This window comes from Dermacentor variabilis, chromosome 6 (genome assembly GCF_050947875.1).
Source record: "Dermacentor variabilis isolate Ectoservices chromosome 6, ASM5094787v1, whole genome shotgun sequence".
NCBI lineage: Eukaryota > Metazoa > Arthropoda > Arachnida > Ixodida > Ixodidae > Dermacentor > Dermacentor variabilis.
The window spans coordinates 50180989-50193013 of NC_134573.1; the positions used below are offsets into that span (position 1 = coordinate 50180989).

At 45.4% G+C, this 12025-nt stretch overlaps 1 protein-coding gene across 1 annotated transcript in view; it reads left to right on the forward strand.

The window, feature by feature from the left end:
- The window catches only part of LOC142584160 (decapping and exoribonuclease protein-like), a 75891-nt gene that overhangs the window by 60949 nt on the left and 2917 nt on the right, over window positions 1-12025 (forward strand). The window contains exons 3-5 of the mRNA XM_075694329.1: window positions 2126-2348; window positions 5931-6066; window positions 9061-9146. Of these exons, the coding sequence (XP_075550444.1) occupies window positions 2126-2348; window positions 5931-6066; window positions 9061-9146 (445 nt within the window). The remainder of the gene's footprint in view (window positions 1-2125; window positions 2349-5930; window positions 6067-9060; window positions 9147-12025) is intronic.

Consider the following 12025-nt stretch of genomic DNA (forward strand, 5'->3'; position numbering starts at 1 on the left):
CGCAATTTCACCACGAGTCACAACACACACACACTCACTACGTGGTCTTGGGAGGCGAGACTCTCCGAACTGGACCTGGGAAGCCAACTGGCGACCCTCGACCAGGCCCGGCGAGCCGCGATCGCCAGTGGAGCCCTGTCAGAGGGAACCACCCAGGAATAAACCGCGCAACGGTTTCTGCAATAATAAAATTTCTCCTCCTCCTCCTTACATTTAGGTGCACGTTAAAGATCCCCAGTTAGTCCAAATTTCCGGAGCCCTCCACTACGGCGTGCCTCATAATCAGAAAGTGGTTTTGGCACGTTAAACCCCATAAAGAAAAACTATCAAAACGAGCAACTGAGGCACAAATACATTCGCATATTGTTGAACTTGAGGAGAGGTATTCTTGTCGCGAGTTTTATACAAAGGCTTCTAAGTCTCCTCATGGTGTTGCTTATACAGCTCTTGGACCATCGATTTTAATAACCGGTACATCATATCCATATACGAGTATTTTTACGGCGGAAGCATACGCGATCCTCTCTGTAGTTAGACAATAAACAGACAAATCTCACAAGGACTATTGTATTTATGGACTCATTGAGTGTAGTCTGAACCATAATGAGTTGACTAAAATGCAAAAACAATATTTTTAATGAACTGTATTCATTGCTACGCTCTGCTTATACGGATAAACAAGTCATGGTCCTTTGCTGGGTGCCTGGCTACAGTGGCATAAAAGGCAATGAAGCTGCTGACGATAACGCCACCTCAGTAGCTTTTAGGGACACCGACACAAACCTACCCATTCCAGCCAAGAACCTTAAACCATACTTACGTCCCAAGCTGAAGAAACACTAAAAGAAAGAGTGGGATTCCTAGGTGCTCAATAAGCTGCACTTGATCAAACCCAAGTTAGGGCACTGGATATTCGTGGAAACGACACGATACAAGGAAGTGCTCCTTTGTCGACTAAGAATAGGTCATACCTTCGGCAACGACTCTTGCTTACTGTAAGTGATCATCCCTAATCCCGAAGGTGTGGCGAGAGCCTTACAGTTCTCCATGTCGTGGTCCAGTGCAGGGAAATAGAAACTGAGCTTGAAAAGTTTTTTCGTTCTGCGAATCATCAGCGTTTCCTACTTGACCCAGCATTTCTTTAAACAACGAACCGCATTTTAACCTGAAAACAGTTTTTAGTTCTTTATATGAAGTTAGCATTTAGTAATCATTCAACCAGGTCCTGTTTAGTACAGCCTGGCCTTTAAAGCTGTAGTTGCGCTGTCATAAGTTTCTATAGCGCCTGCCTCCCAGTTCTTGCTTTACACCGAGAGCCCTGTGGAGGGTTTATGTATCCTTTCATATGGTTTCTTCACACCAAAACATTTATGCCATTTTCTATCTTGACTCATTGTCATTACTCGGATGCTTATATATTTTACGCAGTTTACAGCGACTCGTTTTTTGGCCTCCTTGCAGCCACATGACATCGACATTTACATCTCAATTTGATCGTTTCATAGATATTACAGAATGCATTACCATATGCCATGGCGCTCTTTGGCCATAGCTGGCCCACGCGCCAATAAACGTCATAAATCATCATGATATTCATGCCATGAACAGTCATTTATGTTTGCCACACTTTTTCGTACCATGCCAATTTAGGTACGTACCAAGGTAACGAAACGCCTATGAGAGCACGCACCATGAAGTAGGTGGCTAGATAGATAGACATAGATATAGATACAGATATAAATATAGACAGATATAGATAGCGATAGATATAGAGATAGATATACAGATAGATAGAGATATAGATAGAGATATAGATAGATAGATGTATAGTCGCAGCACTGCGCGACTGAGGCAGAGAAAGAAGTAGAGTGGGCACGCGTGAATTCGGGGTACTTTGCGCTGGCTGGGCCTGGCCTGTAGCTTCCCTCTCGGACCTCGTTTCACCTTGTAAATAAACATCATACGTAACAATATAGATAGATATCTATGGATAGACATTGACGTACATATGGATGGACGGATACTGTCAAAGTGGGGAAATGTTCGCCAAGAAATGCTTCACATTTAAAATGCAGCAGGGGATTTATTGTTTGGCGAACAGCGGGCACATTTTTCTGCGATGCAGCCGACCCAGAGGTTGTTCCCGATGAAGACGAGCTGGTCAGGGAAGGAGATACGTACAACGCCGTCCTCCGCGGCCAGCTTGGGTCGCACTCGTTGCTGATGGCCACAGAAGTGAAAGCTGTGGACCCTTCTGTTAAATGCGAGTCGGGCTCCACGGCTGGCTACGTGGAGTTTAAGACGAATCGCATATTATCTCCTCCGTGGCATCGTTCCAACTTCTATAGGTAAGTGTCCACCGCATTGAACATCAGTTTTCTTTACATCCGTTGCTACCTGGATGTCGAAAAAGAACGCTAGCGGAAAAGGTTACCCTAATCATAATTTCCTCGAAAATAAATCAGAATCGTTCTTTATAAAGTGTTGCCGAATAGAATGTGTACAGAAAAAAATGATGGTTCAGACATATAGGACCGTTGTAGGCACTCCATATGTTCGCCATTCTTTCAAATAAGTTATTCAGTCGGCACGCAAACATGGCAGATTATCAAAACAAAAAATTACATTGTGGGTGAGAGTAGGTACAAACGTTGAGTATGGGCCAGTAACTACTGCTACGTCGGCGGATGCGCTTGCACTTCTGAATTCAGCCACGGCCTTTGTGTGCTGTGGCCGAAACATTGCTCCTGGGGCTCCGCTGATTCAACATGTATGTTGAGGTTCCCTAGTCCAGCGCTAGATAAGAGGTCAAAAAGCTGGCCATAAAGACGCAGGAAAGCTCATTACTGAAACTAGGTCAGCCGCAAAACACACATATGCGAGAAGGACACAGCGAACGAAGAAAACTCGACCACGCTAAAACGAGCGGTAGTAGGTCGCTAATAAATAGCGTCGCTTTCTTAGTGCTTGGCAGCCGTAGCTGTAGAAGGCAAGCTAGGTTTGTGTTTATTACTAATGGTGATACGTCTGCTTGGAGACTCCAAGCACCACGACGAACTGTGCACAACTTTATCAAGGCACAGTGAACGTGATTTTGACTTCTTTGTCCGTCCTTGGAAAGTGCTAGACTGCCCGCCCAGCGCAGTTGCGCAAAAACGATCCCTTTGGAGTTTAGCACAAACTCTCGTTGTTGACCGTGCTGAAGCATCAAGGCGCTGGTTTGTTTCTCTAAAGAAGCAGCTAATTGATCGAGAGGGACTGGGACTCAAAGTTTGGAGTTACAATGTTTGTAATACAATATGAAATCGCGCTGACTACGAAACCACAGCCCATGCACCCCGTTTCGCCGATCGCCAATCTAATAATAAATAACCGGAGAGGCAGAGCAATTTACTGATTATGCCGCTGTGAAGGTAGCGAGGGGTCCAAGCTATGCATGCCGTGTCCATACATTCACGGTGTTTCGAATTAATAAACTCTGTTCTGAATATGTCCTTGAAATTTTGCTGTGTAAATTTTCCTTCGTTTTCTTTCTTTTTCTCCTTTTATTCCCTTTAGCCCTTTTCCCAGTACAGGGTAGCCTGCCGGTACTTACAGGCTAACCTCCCTGCCTTTCCCACCCTTCTCTCTCTCTCTCTCTCTTTCTCTTGCTCTATCTGAGCAACTAATTCATAAGCTGCACTTGACAGCAAAATACGCCTCCGCTAATTCTTGTAAGGATCCCTGGGCTCCTATTCAATACTTTAGGTTTCCAATAAACCATCGCTGATACCATAGTGACGGCGGTAAACCGAAACGTTTATCCACGCAGCACTCAAAGCTTTTCGCATGAGTCTATAAAGAATAACAAGGACGTGGCTGCTGTTCCCGGAGTCGGTATCACAACTTCTAGTTTTGCACTGCATCCTCAACCATTGAACCACTAGGCCAATTCCGAAGATAATGCAATGCCGGCCGACTCGCGGCGGAGGTGAAGCAGGCGTTAAGCACTCCCAATACGTGGGCCAATTCCGAAGATAGTGCAATGCCGGCCGACTCGCGGCGAAAGTGAAGCAGGCGTTAAGTACTCCCTATACGTGGGCCAATTCCGAAGTTGGTGCAATGCCGGCCGACTCGCGGCGGAGGTGAAGCAGGCGTTAAGCACTCCGTATACGTGGGCCAATTCCAAAGATAGTGCAATACCGGACCGACCGCGGCGGAAGCGAAGCAGGCGTTAAGCTCTCCGCATACGTGAGCCGATCCCGAAGATAGTGCAATGCCGGGCCGACTCGCGGCGGAGGTGAAGCAGGCGTTAAGCTCTCCGCATACGTGAGCCAATCCCGAAGATAGTGCAATGCCGGCCGACTCGCGGTGGAGGTGAAACAGGTGTTAAGCACTTCCTATACGTGGGCCAATTTCGAAAATAGTGCAATGCCGTCCGACTCGCGGCGTAGGTGAAGCAGACGTTAAGCACTCCCTATATGTGGGCCAATTCCGAAGGTAGTGCAGTACCGGACCGACCCGCGGTGGAGTTCAAGCAGGCGTTAAGCACTCCCTATACGTGGGCCAATTCAGAAGATAGTGCAATGCCGGCCGACTCGTGGCGGAGGTGAAGCAGGCGTTAAGCACTCCCTATACGTGGGCCAATCCAGAAGATAGTGCAATGCCGGCTGACCCGAGGCGGAGGTGAAGGAAGCGTAAACACTCCCTATATGTGGACCGATCCCGAAAATGGTGCAATACCGGACCAACCAGAGGCGCAGGACAAGGCGTTAAGCACTCCTTATACGTAGACCAAACCCGAAGATTGTGCAATGCCGGAACGACCCGCGGCCGAGGTGCAGTTCGTCATTACAGCGCTCACATAGACTGCTTCGCTGGTCATCCTTCATCACAAAGTGGAATGGCGCTCACTTTTTCTTTTGTAAGATTTTTCTGACGCCAACATTTGTTCGTAAGTTCAATTCGTGAATTCGGCCCCTGGTTATTTCCTGCAATAACTTGCGAAGGCCGCCTTCCTATGTATATAAAAAAATTTGTATGGCCTACCAACTTATCAGTAATATCTGCTCTCTAAATTCAAATATTCTGTTTTTATTGTTATTCCGTCATGTTTCTAGCTGAAAGTGGCAGCTTTTACTGAACATGTCTTACATAACGATCGAAGTTGCGCACATGTTGAAGAAAGCCAGCAGCCGGGGAAATATCTGAGTGTATTGTCAACAGCTGACATTTATGGTGCTAAAAAGCTCTCACACAGTTTCATAATCGTTTGTATCAGGTATATGGTGTGCCGTGTAGTCTGTGTTGACAACTGAAACTGCTGTACCGAGTAGACAGGGAAAACAAAAGCGAAAACTTCATTTACGAATTTGTGTTCCGCAAGAGCAGACAAAGAACACCATTGGACTTTTAACACAAGTATGAATTAGTGGCTGAAGCTGGGAAGGCGGTTTATTGGGAAAGCGTCCACACTTCATGTCGATGACCCTACATGTTCTTTACTTATTCGGCTCAGGCGGGGTAAACAGTGGGCTACCGAGGCTGCGTATGTGCCACGTATGGACATTCTGTGCAACGCTTAGAAAAGGTTTATATTATTTAGCTCACCCCTGGATTGTGTGCCTGTAAATCGTTCTTTCATAAAAGGCCAATTTTGTTCCACATGAACGTTATGTGACACGATTATTTCAGATTTGAAACAAACGTGATACTCTCATAAAATAGGCTTCTGTGTAATTCTGTGTTCAATGTTCAATATTTCAATGTTTTGTGTGGCTCTGAATATCCATTGATGCTAAGATCTGTAATTACTCTATTTCCTACTACGTCTTTCTTTTCATGACGATATCTGTTCCATTGCCCATTTGCGTGTATACGCGCAGTGATGTCACAGCCTTAACTTTAGTCGTCAATAGATTTGCCTTTTCCTTGCGTCCTTTCCACGGCAGGCACAAGCTGCTCAGCTGGTGGGCCCAGTCGCGCCTCGGAGGCGTCCCGAGGGCGCTGTGCGGTTTCCGCGATGACGAAGGCTGGCTGATGCATATCAAGGAATTCGACGTCATGACGATGCCAGACAAGGCCGAGGTACGTTAATTGCCGCTTCAGACGCAATTGCGTACAAGCGTAGAGCCGCGCCAATCACTGAAGGTCCGTCAGCCATGTTGCTCCATAGACACCGTGCCACGTAGACTTAAAACTGTACGTGCGTGTCTGGTGATGGTGAGGTCGGAATATTATTTAGATATTTTTGCCGAAAGCATATACTTCTGTAGATGTTGTATACAATACCAAAGTTACAGCCTCAGTGGCGCATTGAACTTTCTAAAACCGTAATGGTGATTTCACTTCTAAGTTGTAAACAATGAAGGGCAGTATAGCACAGACAAAGAAACAGCATTAAAAAATCGCGCCGAGCTTGAAGCCTTATTTCTTCGTCGTAATATATCTCGTTTAACACTATTCCGTAAGCTTTACTGTCACATATCTCTTCATAACGAGTTCATGTGTGAACCCTCAGCCATTTTTCCGCGTCATAATAATTTTTACAAAGTCGAATGCATTATGTGTCGTTCGCTCGCATTTGGTAAGTCATTTATACCTCGCACTGCGATAGAGTTGAATAATCTGGCATCGCACATTGTCACGGAAACAAATGCCTCGGAATTTAAAGAGGCTCTGCACAGTAACATGAAAACCTAATGTATGTTTCACTCTCTGATTTGTAAACTGAATCTTTTTTTCCATACGCTGATAACCAAAGCCTCCGTGACGTTGTCATTGTTTGGGCAAATCATTTAAAGTTGCTGTACTGATAACTATTTTTATTTGCTTTCTTCCGTGTTTTTACGTTGATACACTGTAATTATTTATTCCCAATTTTGTTTTTCTGTTGTATTGAAATTTATGCACTGTTCTTTGCCCCACCAATGTAACCTTTATCCCATGTAATTCCCTCTCTAGAAGGCTTTTAGGGTTATTGCGGAATAAAATAACAAATTAAAAAATATCTTCCATTGGTGTTGGGGATACAATGACCTTATGAAGCATATATTTAGTGGAAGAGCCACGCTGAAGCTGCAGCATTTAATATACATCAGCTTGGGCTTTCATCGCCTTCAAAATTTGTCATCACTTATCATCTTAACCATAGTCATCATCAGCGCTCATAATAAATTATCTAGCTCATCATCAGTCATCGTCATGAGATTTTTCACATGTTGAGACCGGACCAGGGTTGCCAGATCGCTCCAACCACAGGTAGCTCAATTGGCCTTCGCAGTAGCCCAAATGAAGCCAAAAGCGAAACTTTTGGGTAGCCCAAAAGTAGCCAAAAAGCTGTGTTTTTGTGAAGTTATTTCTTAAGCATATATGTAGGTTAGATTGCCTACATATTAGTTTTTCCACGCTTGACCACGCATGACCTCCTCGCGCATCGGCACTGAAGGCATGCGGCACGGAAACAGATGCTGCACAAGCGCAAGAAGTGCAGGAACGCTGGCATGCGAGCAAATGCACAAGGCAAATGCGGTCTTCATTGCAAATGCACTGTTTTATTTTTCCCAGAGCACCAAAAAATCACGAAAAGAACAGCACACAAATAGCACCGCGCACTAAACACGCTAAGCAATGGCATGTATTCGTGCGTTCAATATTATTACTTACAGCTCATGATAATTTTGCTTAACACCACACAATGCACTAAACTAAAACTACAAAAAAATAGCAAGACAAAGTATAACACAACAGATGGCGGTTGGTACAAAATCTAGCGCAACATAAGACATAAAAAAGTATGCTATGATTAAGCACCACGAGCTTATTGCGAAGTGGAACTGCTTGGTACAACAAAATGTCAGAGCTGAGACGGGACGAAAATTCTTTGCCCGGTTTAAAATCATTGCAGCAGCTTCCGTTCCTCGCCAGGCCAAACATCACGTGAAGGAGCGTTACCAGTGACACGTTCGGAATTCTATTTCGAAGGTCTGTTTTAATGAGCGAGACCTGGCTGAACACTCGTTCGACGGCGCCATTTGGTACGGGTTGTGATAGCAAAGACAGGAGGAGGGTTTGGAGTTGCGTAGGTAACGGGTGGCTGTGGCGCAACGGAAGAGGATATCTTCTGCGTTGGCCTTGGAGCAGGGGAAATTTGGGCTGGAAGGGTCCGAGCGAATTGCCACGTAGGCGCCATGCGGCAGGCAGAAAATTCGGCAAATTTCGATTAGGTTCTGCTCAGTGTTCTCCCTCCTTTCTGGTGCCGAGTTCCCCCTCGGCGCATCGTCAACGGGAGCTAAAAGCATCTCATGTTTAAAACGTAGGACGCCGAAAGCTCACATGTGGATACAGCAATAGTCTCTGTTCGCTGACGCGCGCGCGCGCGGGTAGAGTTAGTTCGCAAATGGAGACGTGTTTCCTGAGGCCAGCTTTCCTAATTAAAATTATCAAAAGGCCGCGATCCTTGACCTTTTGACGTGCATATGTGGTCTCTCACACAGAACTTGCAAATTTTCATTTTTTAGCAGACGCGCTCAATTCCTATAACCTGCTGTCGTCTGCGTTTTCATTCCAACGTGTTTTTCATTTCTGCTTGACTATTTTTACATTTTTTTTACCCGGGAAAAAAATGTAGTCCAAAAATAGCCACATAGCCAAAAGGAAAATTCGGACGCCAACTCGGAGAAAAAGTAGCCCACTTTGGCTATTAGCCCAATCTGGCAACCCTGCACCGGACAATCTTCGGAATCGTCCCACGAAAGAGGCTAGAATCAAAGTTTAGAAACAGGCTTCCCCTGCACGGATAACTCGCAGTAATTCGCCAAGGAAGAAAAATGAGTCTTCAAAAGGCACCACTTAGTAAACACTCCGAACTGACCACAGAACACTTGGTATGCGGTTAATGCATATTTTAGCTGCACATAGAGGAATTTTGCAAATTATTTTGGCAGGAGTGTTGGACTTTTAATTTCTCTGTATTTTTTTTTACAAGAGTGTATTTTCATAGCAGCGTTTTGCTTTTTGTCTGTGAAGTCTGTAGTATAATATGTCTGCTGTAGAACGTCCATTTTTCCCTTATTATTACAGGGGCAGTGGTCAGAAGACGTGTGCATGCAATTCTGCGACCGGCTGCTTTCCTTTATTAAAGAACATGTTGAAGGGGATGACGGAAGGTGAGAGAGTATTACCACACTCTTTTGTCCTCTTTCCTTCTAGCTCGCATGCCCGCTTGCACCGTGCCTCTGACGTTACGTCTGCTAACAATACTACGAGTCCCAAATTAAAAATATACAAGGGCGACTGTAGCTGGACAGCACCAAGGTGTGCGTATATATATATATATATATATATATATATATATATATATATATATATATATATATATATATGTGTGTGTGTATGTGTGTGTGTGTGTGTGTGTGTGTGTGTGTGTGTGTGTGTGTGTGTGTGTGTGTGTGTGTGTGTGTGTGTGTGTGTGTGTGTGTGTGTGTGTATGTGTGTGTGTGTGTATATGTATATGTGTGTGTGTATATGTATATGTGTGTGTGTGTATATGTATATGTGTGTGTGTGTATATGTATATGTGTGTGTGTATATGTATATGTGTGTGTGTGTATATGTATATGTGTGTGTGTATATGTATATGTGTGTGTGTATATGTATATGTGTGTGTATGTATATGTATATGTGTGTGTGTATATGTATATGTGTGTGTATGTATATGTGTATGTATATGTGTATATATATGTGTATATGTATATGTGTATATATATGTATGTATGTATATGTATACGCGCGCGCACACACACACACACAGGGTTTCCCAGTTGACTTGGACCAAGACTTTAAAACTACTCAAGAGCTCTAGAGAAATCGTACTGACTGCATAGTAGCCGTAGTTGTATGTACAGGCTCGTCCACTCTTAGGGTGAACACGGCTCACCGTGGCCGCGCTCCGCGGGGCGCCAGTGCGTCCGGAGCGGCGGCGCATCGAAGCGAAGCGGCGCAGGCGCACACGGACTTCGGGGAGGCGCTTCGCGTCGTCTGCTACAGCGCTGGAGCGCGCCGCTCTGGCTTTGCTGTAAAGTACGCTTCGCTAGACCCAGGTGACTGAGCGACCGAGACGGCGTGGCGGGAAGGCGCACTTCACTTACTGGAGCATTTTCCAGCTGGTTCGGTCTACAGCTTGTGAACAGCCTGCTTAATCAATATACATTAACAGAAACAAGCTTATCACCACATAAATCACTTAGCATGTTTTTGATAAGTGATGAGGGTAAAAATACAGTCATTTCTTCGCGCGCTTTATTAGGCGGGTGCCATTTTATTTTACTCTCACAGCACTTGGTGTAGTGCATACCGAAAAACCTGTTAGGCGCGCTCTTCTTCGTTGGAGTCATCATGTGATGAGCCTAGCGCGCCATTTCGCGCATGTCTTGATGCTAGAACGAATTTGCTTAATTGACCTAAAAAAGCGACCGAAACCCGCAATAAATTCCACAGAATGTAAGAGAACGATTGGTCAATCAGGCATCATCATGTTTGCCATCGATTATACCATTAAGGAGTGCAATAATATTACTTCGACAGCAACTAAGAAGTGACATCCGCTACTTCGCGACTTTCTTATTGACGCGTTAATGTCGCTAGTAGCGGTGCATGGTGCGCTTTACGCGATGTTGGAAAGGGCTCTCCCCGGCATAGCAACAGATTTGGCGGCAGTTTTACTCCCCCTTTTCATCTTCCTACATCATATTTTTGTTGTCACAGATTAGTTAAAATCGCCGAAGCGGTGCCGGTCCTTTGACGGCTACCTGACGTGAGAAGTCGAATTCTTATTTATAGGAATCGTCGGTCAGTTATTTGATTACATTGATTAGGGGGAGTGAAACATGTGGCGCCGTCGTTTATTTGGTTGTTTGTTTTTTTCTTCTTGGAGTCGATGCACGCCGCATGCGAATGCCCTTTCTGTCCGTTTTGAATAGGTAATTGAATGGATGGATGAATGGATGCAAAACTTTAGTAAGGTCCTGAGGTACGCGACTCAGCGCGCTGCGGGCCGCTCCGACGTTGGGACAGTCAGGCCTTGCCCGACCGCGTAATTGAAGTGGAAAATCTATAACCTACATGTCTGTTTTCTAGCTTAAATTACGTCTTGCCGGGTAATTAAGTCGTTACTCGCTTGTATTTCATTTCAGTACTTCCTCGGAATAGGTCATATGTATATTCTCACTAGCATATAATTGTGCGGTATGCGTCCCGAAGCGGCACATGGCCTCTGCGTTACTCCATATAGAGGGGCATCGGATAAATTTGGAGAAAAGGAGGAATTCATTTCTCTTTTTTTAGGGGTTAGGGGGGTGGCGAGGCTGAGTGGGTAAAACCCAAATATGAATACGGCACAGGAACCCTTGCCTTGAACAAGCGATGCTGTTGCCGTCGTGGGGAAGTGGCCGGTCCCTGTGTTGGACGAACGTGGCCACGATAATTAAACCGGCGGTCATGAGGGTGGCCCGGTGTCGTCTGCCGACAGCATGCCGGTGGTCGGCCAACGGGATCGACATTTGTAAAAGCCAAGCCCGGCCCAAGCCAGATTGCTATGTTCGGGCCAGTCTACTTTTTAACTGACCATGGGCGTCAGCCGGATCTACCGCCGAGCCCCCCCCCCCCCCCTCCCCCTTCTTTTTTTGGCTTAGGTCATGCTACTCCATTTTAGCTTAACATGGTGATGTGGTGCAGCCAACGGCTGCTCACGTGAGTGACTGGCCACTCACGAGTTAAATATTCTGGGATGACTCGTCAAATCGAAACACACCAGAGGTGTTTCCATTAAACGCATTTCTATCAACTTGCATGATGAATTGCATTTTGTTCGGTTGTCGGTTGCCGGGGCACTTCGGCGACAAAAACGCTGTAACAGTGCAGGATTTTATTTCCCCGGTGCACTTTCGGAAACAGGCCATGTCGCGGGTACCGGAAAAAGAAAGACGACGCATTGTAGATCTGTGCCTACAAAACTATTCTCAACGCGTTGTATCGTAGATGACAAAAA